This window comes from Mytilus edulis, chromosome 5 (genome assembly GCF_963676685.1).
Source record: "Mytilus edulis chromosome 5, xbMytEdul2.2, whole genome shotgun sequence".
Taxonomy (NCBI): domain Eukaryota; kingdom Metazoa; phylum Mollusca; class Bivalvia; order Mytilida; family Mytilidae; genus Mytilus; species Mytilus edulis.
In genome coordinates, this window is record NC_092348.1 from 68009186 (window position 1) to 68031994 (window position 22809).

General features: G+C 32.1%; 1 protein-coding gene across 1 annotated transcript; it reads left to right on the forward strand.

The window, feature by feature from the left end:
- The first annotated feature begins 7 nt into the window (after window positions 1–7).
- On the forward strand, window positions 8–21864 carry LOC139525210 (sodium bicarbonate cotransporter 3-like). The gene is made up of 11 exons (XM_071320401.1): window positions 8–179; window positions 1594–1670; window positions 4510–4755; window positions 5212–5358; window positions 9563–9633; window positions 11888–12062; window positions 12898–13031; window positions 13401–13896; window positions 16112–16231; window positions 16715–16879; window positions 21442–21864. The coding sequence occupies exons 1-8, from the start codon at window positions 8–10 to the stop codon at window positions 13870–13872; spliced, it is 1494 nt and encodes a 497-aa protein (XP_071176502.1). The 3' UTR covers window positions 13873–13896; window positions 16112–16231; window positions 16715–16879; window positions 21442–21864.
- Window positions 21865–22809: the final 945 nt, after the last annotated feature.

Consider the following 22809-nt stretch of genomic DNA (forward strand, 5'->3'; position numbering starts at 1 on the left):
ACTCTGAATGTTTACAGATCTGATCTCGGGAGAACTTGCAAAATCAAACACCTTGTCTCACAGTACTGAACAATCAATTAGATCAATATTGCTAACACGTCACGAGCCTCAGCAAGAACTTAAACACAGTGATCCGACGATAAAACCAAATACTATATCACAATTCGAGACGCCAAAAAGTAAGTAAAAAATAGGGTCCTGGAAATACAATCACACAAATCTAAACAAAATGATTTTACGTATACCTCAATATATTTATAGTATAACTAATCGCCGTATTTGAATATCAAAAATAAGACAACGCGTGACCGAACGACGCATGGATTAAACGAGTGCGCAGCAAGAGTTTAATCCATAGCGGCGTTCGGTTTCAAGTTGTCTTATTTTTGATATTCAAATACGGCGATTAGTTATTCTTTTTATTACATTGGCAAATGGCCTTTTTTTTTATGAAATTAATGTAGAAAATGTAAGGAACAATATCTTTTTCCTACGCATTGACAATTTGTTTTGATCCGACGTTATCGACGTCTTGACAACGCCTATTGTTGTATGACTTCAGAGAGTGAAATAACCACGTTTATTTCACATGTGAAATTATCGATTTTTATCTAACTGGGAAATCAATGTAATTCATTGCAACCAATGTAAGTTAATATTATCATGTTGTACTCAATGAACTATGATGATTTAAACGCTTTTTTTATCATTAAATAAAGGCAACAGTAGTATACCGATATTCAAATCTCGTGAATCGATTGAGAGAAAATATATCCGGGCTAAAAACCTTAAACCGAGGGAACACATCAGCTATAAGAGGAAAACAATGAAATAACAGAACACAGAAGTGCAATAATAATAATTATATAATAATTAATTGAAATGAATTCATTTTGTTTTGTTTGATATATTTACTTAAGCCTTTTTCTGTCCTGCAAGGTTTCAGCCAAGAATTTCAATTGCTAAATAAATGTAATCATTCATTGTACATATCTTTTTAATAAACAATTGATTCTTTATGATCAGGTAAATTTATTTATTACACTTCATGTCGAACTGCGGGATTCAGATTTGTTCACAAGGGAGACAATTTATCATTGTCAATTTATCAAAAATATCAACAGAAGCGTGTCTTATATGAGGACACTTGTATACTTGTATAATTTAATAAGTTGAATCAGCTGATGTTGGTCTTGTGTAATTAGTGGAGTGTTTAACAAAAGATCAAGAGAAGCATGTACTTTCAGTGAGATTTCTAATAATCAAGATTTGATGAATGAACATTAGTGTGTTTTAAAAAATAATTAAACTACCAAAATGTGTATATATGTATTCCCAATATATATAAAATTCAAACGTTTATGAAAATATTGTAAAAATATCTGTCTAATTAATGTAAAAACTGTTTGACATCGATTTATATTATTAAAGCTGGGTTTCTGTATCAAAGGCGTATTTCGTCCTCTCTTTTTCGTTCACATCATAAATTAATTCATGTTTATGTATGCCATGGATTTGTATAGTTATAACTATACAAATCCTTGTGCATACTGAAGAATCAACATTAATTTAACAGCAACTTTATCTTGATAGCTACATGTAACAGCGATATAGAACTCGCTGGAATAAGCGCTCAGAATGACGACAGTGAAAATCAAGAGACGGAGAAAGTAAGTTTTGATAATAATGATACATGTAAAAAATATGTAACAGAAGTAACAATTTCATGATATTTTATTACTCTTTCTGGAAAAACAAAACATGAGGAGGGTCATTTTTATCATGTCCGTCTCCATGTGCACTTCATCAGACAGCCATTACAAACAGGTGTTATTACTGTATATTCATTATGATTCGAAGGAAACCAATTTTCGTTGATTCCGTCGACAGATGTTAACTACGAATTCAAATGTTCAACGAAGTAAAATTCTATATGCGTGTATGCAAACTTTTGCTATATAAAAACAAATATCCATATAAATCCAATTATTTATTTACGTATTTTCCCGTCCTCAGTATTCTTGCGTTTATTTGTACAGTATTCCTGTCAAGTAGTCTTTACATTTAAGCGTAATTTTGTGTTAACTTTAAGATATAAGCAGGAGGTTTGGCTAACCCTAATACAAGGTTTAACTGACCTTTATTTTCTTAAAATGACAGTTGTTATCAAATAGTCTGTTGTTATGCATGTTTGCATTTGTTTTTGTCGGAATTTCGTGTTTCTGATTTTCCTCTTTTAGTCGTTGTGTTCCCTCGGTTTTTGTTCTTGACCCGGATATGTTTTTGTCTGATTGATTTATGATCATTGAACAGCGGTATACAACCACTGCATTTATTTTTGCTGAATCCACGCTGTTATCAACGTAAATGAATAAATTCACAGTATCACCCTTCTAATGGTCGTGTGAACTTTTATCGGATCGTAGGAAATGTTGCAAATTTGCTAGCTTTGATGTAAATAATGAAAATTAGTCTTAAAACTTTGTGTGGGTAGTGGCGTTTTTTGAAATTGGAATTAACCCATCAAAAATCTTTAAAAAACTAGAATGAGTTAATATCCTTTGTACTATATTATTCTTATTAAAAGGAAATCTCAAAACAACCTAAAATGATCTTTGTCTGATGGTTTTGAGCAATACATATTAATACAGGAGGTGGTCAATGCATTGTTATTAATCAGTTAAAATATCAAAGTAGCCCATTTTTGAAGTCATAAATAAACTGAATAGCTTTATTAAAATCTTGAGAGAAAAGGTATCAATATTTGACGAAAAGGGATAAATTGAAAGGGGGACGACAGATACCAGAGGGACAGCTAAACTCATAAATCGAAAATAAACTGACAACACCTGGCTAAAAATGAAAAAAGACAAACAGACAAACAATAGAACACATGACACACTATAGAAAATTTAAGAATAGGCAACACGAACCCTACCAAAAACTAGGGGTGAACTGACATAATTCAGAATTATTTTTTTTCTCTCAATTTGACATTTAACTATCAATTTGAATGATTAAGTTAAATACACCAATTATAAAAAACGAAGTTACATAAATATTATCAAGGAGAAAATTAACAGCTTCAATCATCTTATCACACCTCCAGTAAGTATATCTAGCATATTTACCTTTCTCATTAGAGAAGAAGGCTTTAAATAAGTTGCAGCAAATATATTTGTATTCAGCTTTATCAAACGACCATTTAATTAAATAGGAAAACTTTTGTTTAATAAGATAGTGTGGAAGTGTAGTGTTAAGAGTAGAAAAATCAACAGAATCAAAAGGACCATCCAAAGATTGTTTTACACTCCAAAAATGGTATATACCACTATGTTCATATATTTAATTACAATAGTTTATAATAAGCTAAATAATTCAAAATTTGGTGACTATGTGGAACGCATCTATCCCATCGAGCTAGAGATAAAGGATACTACAGATACAGTTAAGTCGGCCTCATATCTTAACTTATATCTTGAACTGACAATGAGGGTCGGTTGAAAACAAAACTTTACGACAAAAGAGATGATTTCAGCTTTCCAATTGTGAACTTTCTATTTCTAAGTAGCAACATTCCAGTAGCACCTGCATACGGGGTATATATCTCCCAATTGATACGATATTCCCGTGCTTGCATTTCCTATCATGATTTTTTTGATAGAGGGTTGCTGCTCACAAGGAAGCTATTAAACCAAGAGTTCCAAATGGTGAAGTTGAAATCATCCCTTTGTAAACTTTACGGACGCCAGCAGGAGTTGGTTGACCATTATGGAATAACTGTTTCACAAATGATATCGGATATGTTTCTTACGTCGTAACTACAATTCCCTTCCCTTTCATGAATGTGACCTACCGAATTAGACTATTTACCGGATTTGTTATCAAATAAGCAACACGACGTGTGTCACATGTAGAGCAGGATCTGCTTACCCTTCCGGAGCACCTGAGATCACCCCTAGTTTTTGGTGGGGTTCGTGTTGTTTATTCTTTAGTTTTTTATGTTGTGTCATGTGTGTTGTTGTTTGTTTGTCGTTTTCATTTTTAGCCATGGCGTTGTCAGTTTGTTTTAGATTTATGAGTTTGACTGTCCCTTTGGTATCTTTCGTACCTCTTTTAATGAACTTGCTAAAAGCACTGAAAGATTAGTTGTAGAACACTTACTAGAGGCCGAGATGAAACGATATTTAAATGTTGTTTTTTTTTTTGTGTAGTTTAGGTAGCAAATACATAGAAGGGATCTTCAAATGTTCAGAAGAAGCATTAAGCTTTGATGTGGTTGTGATAATGTTTGTTTACTATATGACTCTCTGTGAAGCGGATGGACTTGAATGTAGATGAATTTAAAATTTCATTCTTAAGAACGTCCGTGTAGTATTTACGGCATACCACCACCACATTGTTGGCTGCCTTATTGGCCGGTACAAACACAAACCGCTTTGAAAGTTCTTGAAGTTTTTTTCTTATTCAGGAAATAGGTGTATTATGTACCCTATTATTTGTCTACAGTTCAATTCAACGTGCTTGAATAAGTTTCCCAATGGTGCAGAGGTTGCTAATGTATGGGCTGGTGAATTTGAAGATTTGGAAAAACCAGTCACAGCATTCATTCGATTGATTGAACCCAGATTTATTGGTGATTTATCACAAGTGGCTTTACCGACCAGGTTCATTTTCTTTCATCTTTCTCCGAAATTTGAACCTAGCTATGTATTTGAAATAGGAAGAGTAATTTCAAATATGATGGTCGATAAGGTGAGATATGCAGTATATCATGTTACATTACCTCCCTTAAATAAAACAAGAACCCCCTAAGATATGTCAAAATGTCATTAGCTTTAGGATTATAGAACCTTATCATATGAATTGTATTCATCTATACTATTTGATATTTTCATTCAAAAGTGTACGTAATACATCCTCTGAAAGAAAGTTCAGATCACGCCGTTTTATCAACAAAACATTATTTTTTCATATTTTTCCATGTATTGTCTATTATTAATTGATACTTACTACATACGTATTTTTAAAAACTTCATAATTTTTATTGAAATAACTAACAAACAAAAAATTTCGTGTTGCTTAAGTCTCCACTTTGAATGTTCCAGCCACTTTTCTTAAAAGTAGTTAGTAAAAAAGATTAGTATTTATTGATTTGCTTAAATAATTTATAAGACAAAATATGAAAACTGACAGTATGAAAATTAACAGATTTTCAGCGAAGTTGCATACAAAGCAAAATCAAAGGAAGACATTATTCATGGATTCGAAGAATTTTTAGACCAGCTAACAGTAATTTCGCCAGTTGAATCGGATGACGACATTTGCATAGAACCACCAACAACATCACCTCTTCAGGTTTGTGAAGCTCATATCTAAGTGCAGTTTTTAATATCAAATCACCTCAACTGGAAAATTACCACTTTTTAATTATTTTGTTTAAAATAATTTTGATCTGTTATATCAACATGCAGTTGTTAACTTATATTTTTTCAAAACATACATGTTATGCTATTTATGACATAAGTAAATGAACGATTTATATATATGAAAAAAAAATGAGAAATATTACGTAACGAATCAGTCTAGTAATCAAAAATAACAATTCACGAGATAAAATAAAACATTGATTAGTCGACATTTACTAGCTTATTCACCAAAGCTATCGACAAGGTGTGAATGAGATAAGTTTTCAAATGCTCTTCCATAGATACCAAATTCTAATTAATAATACAGCTTTAAAATAAATGCATAAACAAAACAATAACCAAAAGTGGTTTAAAAATTTATGAGACAGAAGAAAAAGGACCAAAAATTTTAATAAGATTGGCACTGTTTGTTACTTTTACGCATACAATTTTCACTAAAGCAGTAATGACAACAAATCTATCGAAATGATGAAGCTATTAAATGAGATCGACAGTTTCGGGTTTGGGGATTTATGACAGTTGTTAACCATTCGTTTGATGTCTTAGGGCTTTTGATTTTGCCATTTGATAAGGATCATTCCGTTCTGAATTTTCGGGAGTTCAGCATTTTTGTGGTTTTACTTTTTTAAACAGTGTACAGTCTGTGTTTTACCAAACTTTGAACAGCAGGTTGAATGCAATTTCGTATCATTTAGAGTGGGTCTGACTGGCTAATATGTCTAGAGGTATGACATCCAATCGCATCCCTGAAAAAATGAGAATGGATATGGGGAATGTGTCAAAGAGGCAACAACTCAACAAACTAGCATAAAACAGTCGACATATAATTCTTCAACACAGCAACAATATCCCGCACCTAGCGGCGCGCTTCATTTTGCCCCTTACATAATGAATTATAATAAGCGGCAATGGAGTACATGCTATCCTCCAGAATAAATGAATAAATCATTTTTTTAAAGGTACTAGACTAACATATCCCAGAGGAAATCTTTTCTGTATTGGCATTTTATTTGCAATATTTTGTAGAGAGAATTAATCTTGATTTTTTTCGTTCTTAATTAAGATGGTTGATCATTATTCTGCTATTAGACCAGCGGTAGAATAAAAAAAAATCATACACCCACCGAACACACGGCTGAACTATATATTAATGAAAAGGGAAAATATTAAACTTTCAGATTAAAGATGCCGTAACCATGAGAATTGGTCGGAGCTTTGCATAAATGAGGTCAAAGGTTAACAATGATATATTTCCAAATATTGTCCTAACTGTTAATTTTGGCTTAAATTCTAAAATGAAAAATATATATTTAGAAAGCATAGGACATTTTTTTATTCAATATATATTTAGCCTCTAGGGAATACCAGTTTTTTTTTAAAAACAACGTTATTTTTTACGTTGAAATTGACGGTTTATTTTAGAAAAGACATTTTTCTCATTTACACTTCATTTGGTTTCCATACAAGGATGGCTTCGAACTTTGGTACTATTTTTTTTCATAAACATGAAGTTTAAACAAGACTTGTAAGTTTGCAAAACTTTAAAGTCAAGTAAAGGAGGGGTTAAGGTTTATGTCATTGAAATCATGTCCACTGGCTATTTAAGGAAATTTTTTGAAACTTAAAATTCAGTTTAAAGCTGTCTAAAATATTTGTTTTTCACAATCAAAGTGTATCTATATAAGGTTTATGAAATATATATGCATCATATCAACGTTTTAAACGTCATTTGACGTTCGGAATGTCAAAATCGTCCTATCACAAGTATAAGAAATAGTTTTTGTTTTCAAACTCACATCAAGGTATGAATAACAGAAAAAAAAATTATAACAGAAGGTAAAAATATAGATTCCTACACTGCAAGAGTATTTCTCCACTCGAGACAGTTGAATTTTATTATTCAAAGCGCGAGGCTTTCCGAGCTTTTTAAATCATTAAAATTTAACGGTTGAGATTGGAGAAATATCGTAATTCACGTATTCATCTTTTATATAAGCTTTGGATTTCAAATATTTTGGCCACGAGCATCACTGAAGAGACATGTATTGTCGAAATGCGCATCTGGTGCAAGAAAATTAGTACCGTCAATTTTATCACGAGTTATAGTGTCGGAACCTGTTTCTCTAATGATTTTATCCCTTATTTTTCAAAGATTTAAAAACAATTGTGTTCTTAAAATACGACGTCATCAGGCATGGTCGCCTTTTTTCATGACCTCACAATAGGCAAATTCAGAAAAAAACAAGAAATTTTACCGTCATAATCAAATTTCGATTAATCATTTGCCGATAACAGATATTTCACTAGTAATGAGTAATATTTTTCTCACACCGATCAAGAAATGTGAAAATAATACAAAAATTAGAGAAAACGTTTTATAGAGTCATAAGCATGTTAAAGACGTAGATAGGTCAGATAATCAGGCATCCTCATCATCAATCTCTGTCGGGTGTGTTTATATATTTCAACAAAAGTCAGAAGTTTGACATTGACAAAGTTTAGTACTGAATAATTCTTGCTAAAGCGGCACTCACAACCCTCACTGTAATCTGATTTTCCTTTGCATGTGCACATCAAATCTTGAAGGAAGTCAGATGAAATTTGACCTTCAACCAAAACCTGTTCAAGACCAACATTTCTATCTTCTGAAACAAACTGCAGAGTCAATCCGATAGCCGACTTGGCAATATGTGCATTCATCAAGACTTTGGTTTGGAAAGAAGACCTGAAGACGTGATGTTTAAATTATGCTTCTCAAGGTAGAAGTCAGACCAAGCTGAAATCTTTACAAGTGGCTAATTTGACCCGGAACTTGTTTAGATTTTTATGGTAGCGTGTGGACTTTTTTTTCGAACCACACAGTTCTAAATGTGTTATGAGTTTTCGACTTAAGTCTAATGAATCATATATATATAATAAAGAAACCAGGGAAAAGTCAATTTACAGTGCATTTAGCATTGCTATTTAGCATAAACTCAAACTTCGAGTGGTAATTTAACAACTTCTCTGTACAGAAGTCGCAACATAACCCAGACTGAGACGGTATGATTGAGTTTTACAAATTTCAAAACATGGTAGTTCATGTATATAACTATTGGCTTGCTTTCGACGGCGAGACTCGGTGCGATTGTTTGAATAATTGAAGGGTACACAGCTGTTCATCAAATACATGGTTCGCTCGTCGACTGGTAGAGAACTTTCATGCCCTGGTATCACTTTATATCTGTTCAACATAGCTTGAATCTGTCGTGTATGTCTGCAGTTAATATACAGCCCTAGTAATATAATGAAAAGTATTCTTGCCTTCACCGGTTATGTATTAATCTACTTGTTAGGAGATCCTTCCTAAATAGGACAATCATTAGACGACAACGGAACAATACCGTTTGGAACATGTCGTTTTGACCTTATCAATTTCCTGGCTTGATCAGCTTGTTAAGCATCGCCTTGTCTCATTCTAACTCATGCACATGTAATGTATTAACTGATTGTTTGATCCTAATTCCTGATGTAATTGTAACGCAAGACCAATTGAAAACACAGTTATTAAAGTATTTCTCATTAATACTTTGCTTTCTGCAAGCGACATGTATCCTCGCATTTTTTCAACGGTCATTTGATTTTGGTTTGAAACGGTCAGAAACTTTTTTTTCGTCAAACAAATAAATTTGGTCAGGTTGGGATGTATTGATTGAATTTACAACAGAAGAGAACATTAGGAAGGTGTATGATTGTTGTTATCTATTCGTTTGGTGTGTTTTTTTCATACAAAAATGCCGGAATACCAATCTGATTGAGTTGTAATTTTAGGTGTGCTTGTAGCAGGTGAAATTATGCAAGTGTTATCGATTTTCTTGTCCGTTTCCATTAATTCTTGTCTATAACTAGTAGAATTTTGTTTGCTTGATGATTTACAACAAGATCTACGGTATTTTACTTCACTATTTTGTCAAATGATATGATTGAAAGAAAACAACTCTTCTATAATCTTCAAATATATCTCATCTTTCCCTACTTTATCAGCTTAAACAAAACTTACTTTGCCCTTATCAGTGAAATGTTTTCAGGCTTTTAGTCAGACAAGTAATGTCTATACGCCAATCTAAGAACGATTTCCCTCTATTGTACTACAGGAAAGAAGAAAATTGAAATCTAAGGACGAATACCATGCACAAATTGACGATACACTAGTCAGAACAGGGAGGTATGTCGAGATTTATGAGTTTTGAACATCGGTATACTACTGTTGCCTTTTTATTACCTTTAATGATTTCGTAGCTGAAACACTGACTTTATCTGGTGTCAGTGATGATTTTATAATAAAGCAATCATAGTTAATGACCAAATGAATAATACATTTATATATGAAGATGTGGTATTCGTGCAAATGAGACAAATCTTTATCCCACTCATAAAGTAAAATAAATAAAATAAAGTACACAATAATAGGTCAAAGAATGGCCGTTAACACGCAGCTTAGGCTCACAGCAAACAGCAAGCTGTAAAGGGCCCAAAAAATGACTTATGTAAAACATTTCTAACAGGAAAACGAACAGACGAATTTATATAAAAATATGACTAGAAACTCTTATGAACCACTCCAACTAACGACAAGTACTAATCAACAGGTTCCTTACTTAAGACAGGTACTTACGAATATACTATAAGTGTTGTATTCGGCATTAAAAGTACCATTGTATGAAATTTTTAGCTTTCTCAGTAAACAGGGACATTGTACTTAGCTTTTTTTTTTATTTTAAAGATATTTTCTATTTCAGCTTTCAATATACAAAATAAAAATCTATTCGATTAAAAATCATTTATTTCATGAAGAAATAACAAAATTCAAACATAATCCATGTCTAGTTTTTTAGTTTGTTTGTACTGTAATACAGTCACGCAGTTTTCAACGTTGTCATAAAAGAGTAAGGTTGACTAGCTATCAACCAACTTTTTTATTCTTAAATTGTTCAATATCTAGTTAGGACAATGACAGTTGTTATTCAATAGTACGTTTCAATGTATGTAAGCGTTTATTTATTTATTTATTTTTTTTTTTTATTTTTTTTTTCAGTTTTTGATGTTCCGTTATTTTTCTCTAACAGTTGATGGATTTCTATCGGTTTTAGATTGTAACCCCGATTTCTTTTCTCCTAATAAATTTATGAATTTAGAACAATGATATACTACTGTCGCCGTAATATATTATAGAATCATATTTACAATTATTTAAAACATGACTTGCAGCATTGCCCGTCTCTCAATCACGATCAGAGAAATTTACGTACTTACTTATGATTTATTTTCTTTAAAAAGTGTCGAAACATACAAGATGGACAATAAAACTCATTAGTCGAAACCGAGCTGATCACCCCATGGCTAAACAAGAAAGAAATAAAAACACCGACAAACAAAATTACACAAAGCACAACATGGATAACTACAGACTAAGCAACACGAACTACACCGAAAACTAGGGACTTTCGTGTGCTCCGAAAAGGGTAAGCAGATTCTACTCCAAATATGGCACCCGACAGGAAATAATGTTGGAAATAATAGCCATGGACAATGTAAGGTAATATATGTCTATTACAGAATATTCCAACACATCTATAGAGAGGTTTGAACTGACCCTAACTGCAGATGCAACTTCCGAAATTTCTTTTCAATACATGTAACTTTAAGAGAAAAATCGCAAAGATTGGCCATTAAGATGTTACATTTGATATTATGGATATAGTTATCAAAAATACCAGGATTATAATTTTATACGCCAGACGCGCGTTTCGTCTACATAAGACCCATCAGTGACGCTCAGATCAAAATAGTCAAAAAGTCAAACAAATACAAAGTTGAAGAGCATTGAGGACCAAAAATTCCAAAAAGTAGTGCCAAATACGGCTAAGGTAATCTACTCCTGGGGTACGAAAATCCTTAGTTTATCGAAAAATTCAACGTTTTGTAAACAGAAATTTTTTGAAAATGACCATATAATTGATATTCATGTCAACGCCGAAGTGCTGACTACTGGGCTGGTGATACCCTCGGGGACGAAACGTCCACCAGCAGTGGCATCGACCCAGTGGTGTAAATAGTTATCAAAAGTACCAGGATTATAATTTTATACGCCAGACGCGCGTTTCGTCTACATAAGACTCATCAGTGACGCTCAGATCAAAATAGTTAAAAAGCCAAACAAATACAAAGTTGAAGAGCATTGAGGACCCAAATTCCAAAATTCCAAAATTCCAAAATGCCATTCGCAGTTACCAAAGACCCGATTCAGACTTAGCTTTGCCTTATCTTTCTCCATTCAACTCCAAGGAAGAAATTTATTTGACGAATCTGTTGACCTATACAGATTTTTCGTGTAGCAATAAATGAACAAAAGAGGCAAAATTAGAAAAAAAAATAATGATTATCATCAAAATTCCTTACTTGGTCTTGTTCTTTTGTAGATTTTTTGGAGGTCTAATCAACGATGTAAAACGAAAAATTCCTTTTTACACCAGTGACTTTAAGAATGGTGTTCACATACAGAGTATTGGTACTATATTCTACTTGTATCTAGCTACTTTGACGCTTAACATTACATGTGGATATTTAATGGGCATTGCGACAGATAACTACATGGTATTTAAATTTTGGTTATTTTCATTATTTATACAAACAAACAAAAAACATCAAGATGGCATACAAAGATTTAAAAAAAAAGTAAAATCACAAAAAATTTCTGAACTCCGAAAAAATTTTAAAAAGAAGGAAAGCTATAAAACATCGGTTGATCCACCATTTTGGCGAACACGTTGTTAACTTTCATAAAGGACGTTTGTTCTTGTTTTGACTTTTTGTCAGATGCTCCGAATTCTCAACTTAATTTAAGTAGTTATCATACATTTTTTATCGAGCTTTCCCCTATATTCTTTTATTATTTTTTACGTATAGCTTAAATTACAACTTATGAAATCTTTATGAAATTCTTGTTATTTATCAAAGTTTTTTGAAAGACAAAATAAGCAAAGGTTAAATGCATCAAAATTCTCGAAAGAATTATTTCCCGCCATATTTCAAATTGATTATATTAAATAAAACAAGGTCAAACACTTTCAAATGTTTGTGCTTTTTATATCAATTCAACAGTATTTGAAAAAGCGTGTGTTTTCTAGACTTGTTCATAAGAAAAGAAAGTACATAATTGAAAATACCTACTTTAATACAGCATATGCTATTATGTTCAAGAGTCAGTCAGGTATTTGCCATACAAACATATTTTTTTTCAAATTCCTGGCAACCTATTATACGTTAAAATAACATATATACTCTATTTGAAGAAATCACAGTGTACTGAATAGTAATTACAATATAGCTATCTTTATATTTCCGTATAAATAATATCTTTAGTCATCAAAAGTTATGTCTATAGTTTGAAATACTCTGCAGAATAAAGAATAAATTGTTATGTTTACAGGCAACAACGGAATGTCTTTTGGCTGCAGCTTTTGTAAATATTGCGTTTGCATTGTTTGGTGGACAGCCTCTAGTCATTATGGGTGTTTCCTTTCAGTTATTCGCAATTGAATTAATTATAAGTCGCTTTTGTCGGTAAGTACTTGACAATAGCAAATATGATCTACAGACAATTTGGAAAAAAGTTAAAACATCTTTTTTAGGAAATTGTACAACTTTTATATAAGAGAAGCAAAAGAAACCAAACGAAAATTCAAAAATCATAACTCGAATATTAACACATTTACACTAACGACTGAGCATCACGAACCGCAACGAAAACTGGGGTTTGCTATCACGTGCTACAGAAAGAAAACATATCGTGTTGCTAATAACAAGTTCAAAACCGGTAATAAGTTTCATTCGGTAAGTCATAATGTTATTTGTGGCGAAGAAAGAAAATTTACTTTTCATTTTTTTTTTTCGTTGGATGACAAATTCAAAGGTAATGATTTTATTTTTCAGTGATTACAGTTGGGATTATCTATCATTTAGATGTATGATAGGTTTATGGTTAGCTCTGTATTTACTGATCATTGTTGCGTTTGATTTGAGTGTAATAGTCCGATATATAACAAGATTTACACAGGAGATTTTTACTTGCGTAATGGCTAGTATTTTCATAATATATGAATCAGTGACACGGTTAAGCAGATATCCCTCTAATACATACCATAGCGTACCGTTTTGTACATGCACCTGTGTCCCTGATAACCAGACAGAAACTATGTATACTCCTTATATGAATTTCAATTCAACGATATATGGATTTATGCAAGAGAATAGCAGTATAAAGAATGAAGTTTGCGCTAAATTAGAAAATGTCTTGGACGGTTCCGGACGGGATACACAAATTGACAATAGTGATGTGCATTTCTTACCTATACTACTCTGTATTGGAACTTTTATCATTGCTTGGAAGTTGGTTGAAATTTAAAAAAGTCGATTTTTCCCAACAGTAGTAAGTTCAAATGTATTACTATGTTGACTGAATATCTCTCCTCTGCTAGTTTATACAAAAATGTTTGGACCTTTAGAAAATTAGAAATAAGAATATTATTTTTTATTATTATTAGAAACTAAAATGTTATCATTATATTTAAGTAAAGATAATTATATATAGTAATGTAACTCCAATTAATAATTTTGAGAAAGAAGAATTTTACAAAATAATTTTACGTTATATCAAATTTGCTTACATTTATCACAAAGACAAGTTGCTGTTTAAGCATCTTCTATGCATTTCAAAACTAGAATATTTTGTTTTATTTAAGTTGTACTGCTTGAAGTAATTTAAATCACTTCAAAATTCGTCATGAATTTATTAGGTATTTCACCTTTTCCGTGGAAAGACCTAGTATTTCTTTTCTTCTGATTATTTTTTTTTCTTCCGCCTAATTTTTTTCCTTCGCTGAATTGATGTTTCGCAAGATGTCGCTTATATATTTGGAATATGATATCGTACAGTTTGTACGCTTTTGTAGCTACTTCTACGTATAACTGAATACCAAATATAAGAGTTATCTCCCCAAACAACCGTTTAAGAAACTGAAAAATTATTTTTTTTCCAAATTGCTCGTTGTATCCTCAGGATGTTCTGTTTTATTTTGACCGAAGCCATAAAGAGATTCAATATGAGAGTTATTTCCCCTTTTGTATTTGATATAAGTAAAACGTATGTGGAAAACCATAATTGATAGAACCCTAGGGTATTTTGATTTGAGGTCCTTGGTCCAAAAAAATGCAAATGAGGTCAAGGTCAAAGGTCAAGGTCATTTTCATAATTCAGATTTTGGGTTGTTATCTCTTATTTTCAGAAATCATATAAGATATCGACAAAATATTTTCACATAATTGTTAGTTGTGACATGTCGTAACACGTAAATTTTAGTTGAAAGGGTAGGTAGACGTTTGATGCAAGTTTTCCCCCTTGTATATCTAATATTAGTCATATGGTAATATAACTCATTAACAATATAAAGTAGAGGTCTGGAGTTTTTTGATTTAAGGTCCTTGGTTGATAATCTTGAAATTGAGCTCAAGATAATAGTTTGATAGGACGATCTAGAATTTGACCTTTGCCTTAAAGTCATATTTATACATAAAAAAAGCCAAAGGAACAGACATTTTAAACTGATTTTCATAATTTTAAAGGGGCACTAGCTACGAGATATATAAAAAATCAAAAGTATGATTTTGTTGGTTCAATCATTAATGAAAGTGAAATAGTGAAATAACAATTTGCTTTTATCAGCTAACATAGTTCAATTTTGTCAAATTAAGCTAATAATCATTGATAATGACTTATTCACTTGCAAATGAATACTTCGACCTCATTAAATCCGTATTCATATGAGTTCCAATTTAACCCCGTAGAAAGAGATAGAATAACGCGTGCATTGTCAGTGTACGGGTATTTAAAGAAAAAGAATGTCAACATTGATGAAACTGGTTAAATAATTTGATTAACTGATTCGATCCACACACAATCATTCTTATAACGATAAAAACGACGATAAACATACATTTTTAATCTTCAATACAAAATTTAACGTACCTATAAAAATACAATTGCACGAGTTGCTTAATCTATGCATATCAATGTTTATGTTTTCATCTCTTATATGGTCATAGAAGGTAAACTCGATAGTTAATTAGATGGCGTCTTGGCTAAAATGCACACGACACGAAGCTACATCTTATTGAGACCATGTCCTGCAAATTGTTTATTTTATATGTTTGATAGTTTGGAAAAATGTTTTACATTGTTATAAATAAAATATGACAATTTGAGTCAAATCGGTGAACATGAATTTGGTAGCTAGTGCCCCTTTAAATTAAAATAGATGTTTATTGGTGGAAAGAGCTTCAATTGTTCTCTGAACAATTGGTTTTTAATTTTTATTTATTTTTGTTTAAACACATGACAAGCTCGACAATATCTTTACCATTATGATTGGATCAACTGGATTTATTTCAAAACTTCTAACATCGTTTAGATAATTTCTTTAACTTTCTTTACCATGTTTACAAATATATTCATCATTGATACGAGGCACAAAATCTAGTACGCCAGATGAAAGACTTATCTGTGACGCTCGAAACAAAAAATAAAAAAATAATAATTACAGTGTATGCATTAAATTGCCATATCAATTTTGTTCATCATGCGTCAGGTACGTCATGCCATAGGAGACTTTTCGGTCTTCATCGCCATTTGTTCAATGGTTCTAGTTGATGCGCTACTGAGAGAACCAACTCCAAAGCTATCCCAGTATCTGCCAGCTAAGATTCAGGTTTGTTTAATACATTTCTTTTAGATATTTAGATATGATATATGTATAACATATACGCTGTCGACGAACCCGTTTTAGCTCCTTTTGGACATCATGAGATACCATTCATTTTGTTCATCTTGATTTGCCTTTTATAATTGTCCATTGGCAAACGGTTGCCTTTTTTTATATTTGTAAATAATCAGTAAATGTTCTTAATATTGACATGTGCATATTCTGTAATTCATCTTACATCTTATAAAAATAAACTCATCATATATACCAGGATTAATTTTGTTTATACGCCAGATGAGCGTTTCGTCTACAAAAGACTCATCAGGGACGCTCGAATCCTAAAAAGTAAAAAGGCAAAATAAGTTCGAAGTTGAAGAGCATTGAGGATAAAAGTTCCTTAAAGGTTTGTCAGAATTAAACCTTTTATTTACACCACATTCCAAGCATTCTACAGATTGTTTTGTTAAGATTATTTATCCAATATTAAAGCTTTCCTATATTGGAAGGGAATGGTTTATAAGACCTTACAGTCCTTCTAATCCTTGGTGGACTATGCTACTAGCAGCTTTACCAGCGTTTGTAACTTTAAAGGGGATTTTTATGGACCAACATATTACAGCTGTTATCATTAACAGAAAGGAAAATAACCTAAAGGTAAGACTGCAATGTCATAACTGTCTGGATATCTTTGGGGACTATTTGTTTTAATGTATTCTAAAAATAAAAAGATGTTGTTACCAATGAGAAAACTCTGCGACAGAGACAAAATGACATAGGAGTTTCAACTTAATTTCACTGTACTGTCTTCATCAATGAACAAAACCCTTTAGGCATAGTCAACCATAAATTGCCATGCAATGACAAATATAAATCATGCAAACGGGAAAAGTAACGATCCGATGTGTGTACAAAACAATAAATATACACATTTCTTATTATTTTTTGTCATATCATAAAAATAGTAAACTAAATACTAGCCAAAAAGTAATTTAAAGTCGCATTATCGAAACCTAGGTTTTTTAATTCTCTTATATTACTTGATTTGTTTCACTTGACTGGGCGGAGTTTAAACAGTTGGCTCATCATAGACCAATCCATCTATAGATAGGTGTTTCGGGATAAACTCAACAATGAAGTGTCCAGTTATTTAATATATAGTTACATCCCAACTCCTTTGTTCTAACAGGGATGATCTGAGCCGGATCACCCCTACCAGATCACCCCAGTTTGAGTTTCTTTGTTATGCATGCTTTCCTTTGTTCTGTAACATTTTGGCGGGAATGTCAAATCCTCTATAAAACTTATAATTAAATATACAATTATAGGGAAAAGACTATCTATCAAAATTCACGTAGAAAAAAATCCAGTGTATATGCTGGGATTCGAACTCAAGACCTTTAACGTATCAAGCCACGACACAACCACTACACCAGGACGACTGGATACGAACTATCAGTAATTTAACATACTTAAAGGAAGCAATATAGTTTTATAAGTGGGGCGAGTTGGCAGACCTTTATTCAGTGGGGTTTGAACCCTTTTCGTTAATAAGTGAGATGTCAGTGATTGTTCAGTTTGATTTTACACTTTTTCAAAAGTGAGGCGAGTCGGTAAACTAGAGTGGGGCGATTTTTTTCATAAAGTGGCGATATAGGTTGGACCGATTGGCCAGTGGGGCGAGTTGATATTGTTTGATATCTACTCATCGTGTTCGGGGTTCAAAAAGGGTATAAATCATATAGTAATGTATAAGGTATATTATAATGGTTGTGTGGCGTTCTAAACTAAATTTTATGAATTGTAAATGAGTTTTCGTCTAATCTAAAACAGCTGGGATGTAAAATAGTTATCCCACTCGGACTTGGTGTGTCATCGTTAGATAACTATTAGTTATCCCACTCGGACTTGGTGTGTCAGTGTAAGATCACCCCGATGAGTCCATATGGTGATCTAACACGGACACACCAAGTCCGAGTGGGATAATTATTTTACATCCCAGATATGACGACCGCAGTTGCAAAACATGCATATTCCGTAATTCTATAACGTTTTGATAAACTTTTTTATTCCGATTTTTGTTGTTGGTTGGGATGGGGCAGTGGGATAATTTGCAAATGGTATTTCAACCTTATGGATTTCTTTTATTGTACAAATGTACGGCAAGAAGAATTTTCTTTAAAGATTTTTCTTAAAAGATAGAGGTTTCAGTATCAAATTTTAATAAATTACAACCAGAATTATCAGAATAACTAAAACATTAGTTGTGTATTGTTGAACCTTAATCTCTCTCTTTATCTAGTTTGTTTTAAGTGTATGGGGCGAATGGGATGCTTACACTGTCTCTCTTTCAGTTTGATTGTTCTATATTTTTACCCTATTTTGATCTACTTTGATCAATTATCTTTTTTTAACAAAGACAATGTTGCATGACTGCCAATGAGACAACTCTCTATAAGAGACCAAATAACACAGAATTTGACAACTAAAGGACACCGACCGTATTGCCTTTAACAATGACTAATTCCAATACCGCATACATAGTCAGCTATATTTAAGAAGAAACAATATGATGTAAATATCTGATTTCCAATATACTTTTTTTTATAAAATCAATCTTACAATTAGACATTTTTAAAACAGAATAATACATTAGCCGACACTGTAATATACTTAGCATATAGCATATATATATTTTTTTTAATTTGACAATAACAATCAAAACCAAGGAGTAAACAAAGACTCACAAACCAAAAAACATTTACATCAACAGTTACAAATAATAAATAAGAAACAACAGGAACTCCAATAAAAACCGGGAGTGCACTCAGGTGCTCCGGAAGGGTAAGCATTTTCTGAACCGTATACGGCACTCGTCGTGTTATTTCTTTGTTCAGTTCGAAAAATTATTCTATTTCACCTATATCATAGTTAAGTCTGCCAATTGATATTTTATCGTATGTTTTTCTTTGTTGTGATGTTATGCTATTGTTTCAGAAAAAGGGAGAAGGTTTGGATCCATTAAAACGTTTAATCCCGCTGCAAATGTTTGCACCTGTCCTAAGTCAGGAATCTGATGTACAGTAGTTGTCGTTTGTTTATGTAATATATACGTGTTTCTCGTTTCTCGTTTTGTTTATATAGATTAGACCGTTGGTTTTCCCGTTAGAATGATTTTACACTAGTAATTTTGGGGCCCTTTATAGCTTGTTGTTCGGTGTGAGCTAAGGCTCCGTGTTGAAGGCCGTACTTTAACCTATAATGGTTTACTTTTTAAATTGTTATTTGTATGGAGAGTTGTCTCATTGGCACTCACACCACATCTTCCTATATATACTCATTCTTTTGTAAGTTCGTTTGGTGACAATAATGGGTGATTAGAAATCAAAAGTTTTTATAACGGTAATCATCCTTTAGTTATCACACACATCTTCTAATAAACTGTTATTATGCAAATTAAAACGTAAGCTCCACCCGATCAGTTGAACTAACATTGGTAATACACATATATTCGTTTGCACTTATTTAATTATTCTCTAGTTATTCTGAAATAACATCATCCGATGTGCTCGAGTCAAACATACACAATTGTAAATAAGGGCAATACAAAATGTTTAAAGCAAAACAAACAACTAGGCAGATTTACGTGTGAAGTGTAGCTTTCGACTGTCAACTGTGTGGTATGTTAACTTCACTGTATAATTATTTATTAGTACAAGCCAACTTTAGACTATGGAGATTATGGGGTAAAACTTCTGAAGGTGAATAACAATCAAAACATTGTTTTACATTAATTTCTCTCTAGTTGGTTATGCGCATGTATCTTATGGCCTTTATACCCTGTATACCACCATTCCCCATGTGAAATTGAAAAATCGCCTTAAAGAAATAATCCACAACGCCTTTCAACATAGAAATGGTAGCATACGCTATAAATTTATTACTTTGGGATTTCATAAGGCATATTTCATTAATAGTGACAAACAAAAAGGTAAAACATGCTACACAAAAGAACAAGTGGTCAGTATGTTGGAGTTTCTTATAGACAACATATTTGTTGAGTTTGGAGGTAGACTTTTCCAACAAATTGTCGGCATTCCTAATGGAACAAACTGTGCGCCTCTTTTTGCCGACCTCTTCTTATTTTCTTATGAATCGGAGTTCCTCCAGACACTTGTCAAAAACAAGAGGATCAAAGAAGCCAGATTATTTAATTTCACTTTCAGATATATTGAGGATGTTCTTTCCATAAACAATCCGAACTTTTCTGATTGGGTCCCATTAATATATCCCCCAGAACTAGAGATTAAAGAAACAACAGACACGGCTTCCTCCGCCTCATTTTTAGAATTATATCTCGAATTCGACTTACACAGTCATCTCAGTACCAGAATCTATGACAAACGAGACGATTTTAATTTTGAAATAATAAAATTCCCCCCCCCCCCCCTTAGTAGCAATATACCAACTTCACCTTTATATGGGATATATATTCCCAACTTATTCGATATTCAAGAGCTTGCAGCTCCTACTCAGACTTTGTAAAACGTCATCAGTGTCTGAGTAGAAAGTTGATGAACCAGGGGTATGTATGTCAAAGAACGTCTCGTCCTTTTTCTAAAAAAGTTCATCGGAAGGTACCAAGACCTTGTTGATAAATATTCCGTATCAACTTCACAAATAATACACGTTGGTCTTGATGTATAGATTCTGCGTACTGACGTTGTTTATCATCTTAACAACGTGTTTTATAGTTTTTTCATTTGTCTTTGTTCTATTATTAATATTACTTTTATGTCTGTTTAGTTAACGCATTAATGTAAATATAACGGAATTTGATGAGACTGTCTTCAAAGTGAGAGGATTAGCGCTATAAAACCAGATTTTATTTACCATTATCTACATTTGAAAATGCCTGTGCCAAGTCAGAAATATGACAGTTCTTGTCCATTCGTTTTTTGATGCGTTTTGTTATTTGATTTTGCCATGTGATTATGGACTTTCCGAATTGATTTTCCTCTAAGTTCAGTATTTTTGTGATTTTACTTTTTTTTTTTATATATCGATTTTATACAAATCTTCTACCTTTTAATATACAATAAATCAGAGGTGTCTAAGAAATTCATAATTTACAGTCTTACATACATTGTATTCATTCTTGCTTGGTTTCAAACGTACAAATTAAAACAAAATAGACATTTTTTTATCATCTTTTACAGAAAGGTTTTGGCTACCATTTAGATTTGACAGTAGCAGCGATATGCATTGTGGTGTGTTCTTTATTCGGTCTCCCTTGGCATGCTGCTGTCACAGTTCCATCAATCTCACATGCGAACAGTCTCAAAATCAAATCCAAGTGTATGGCAGCGGGTGAGAAACAAGTTGTACTAGGCTGTAGGTGTGTACATATATATCTATATAAGTTCCAAAAAAATCATGAATTATGTATTACTGTTCAATGAAACATACTCAAGCACAAATAAAAAAAAGTTTCATCAGTACTTCCGAGTAATAAATTTGACAGAAGATTCACTGTAGTACGGTAATTTATTCCCATGATTTATGTATTGCCTATAAACAAAGGCAACAGTAGTATACCTATAAATTTGATTTTGCTGTATTTAAAAAAAAACAATAACGTAACGGTCTTCACTTTTTAAATATTTTCTTTTACTTTTTCATTTTATTATTTGAGTATCACTGATGAGCATCCAAGTCATTTGACGAACCGCTGGTCTGGTGTACAAAATCTTGAATGTAGGACAGAAAGTCACAGGACAAAAATTCACAGACAAAAAGTCACGGACAAAAAGTCACGGACGAAAAGTCACAGGACAAAAAGTCACAATTTATTTTTTCTGATTATTTTCTTTGAATAAAAAAACCGCTTATTTCTACATAAATATTTTTGTATTTTTCTTGAACTATTGTATATAAACCAACTTTGTAAACAAAAGTTATCAAAAACATATTAAAGATGATCAAATAATTGATAAAAAAAACAAATGTCAAAGTGTCTTTGCACTTAAATTGCTTCATGGTGACAATGTTTTGCATGATTAAAAAATTAAATAAATCTTAATTTTTCAAGTATAAAGACACGTTTCCTAACTTTAATATGAATATATGAATTAAAAAGTAAATATTTCAAGATATTTCTCTTATATATTCAAACAATTGTCAACAGATTATTTTCGACTTTTTGTCCTGTGACTTTTTGTCCTACCAAATTTGTGTCTTTATGTCCTGTACTTTTTGTCCTGTGACTTTCTGTCCGTTTACCAAAATCTTAAGGGTGTACTTATGTGATCTAAGGTAGAATTATAAATCAAGAACTCAAAATTGATACTTTAAGCTGGAAGAGTATTAGTTAAGGATTTTAATAATCTAAAAATATTGATAGGTCATGGAGCTCCTTTTCGAAATATTTGATTTATAAAATATGGCAGAAACAGGCTGACTCGGACTTTTACCTTATATTTGCATTGGTATTATTTGGGTCTCAAATCAAAAGAAAGAAAATCAAGAATCTGCTAAAATCTGTCAAATGACCTTTTATGAGCTATTTAGTCTTATGGTAAAAGATA

Excerpts from the sequence above, each read along its gene's own strand:
- LOC139525210 (XM_071320401.1), top strand. The coding sequence starts at position 8 with ATGTTTACAGATCTGATCTCGGGAGAACTTGCAAAATCAAACACCTTG. Across the intron at positions 1,671-4,509 it reads AAAATCAAGAGACGGAGAAA|TTCAATTCAACGTGCTTGAA; the intron begins GTAAGTTTTGAT and ends ATTTGTCTACAG. Across the intron at positions 9,634-11,887 it reads ACACTAGTCAGAACAGGGAG|ATTTTTTGGAGGTCTAATCA; the intron begins GTATGTCGAGAT and ends GTTCTTTTGTAG.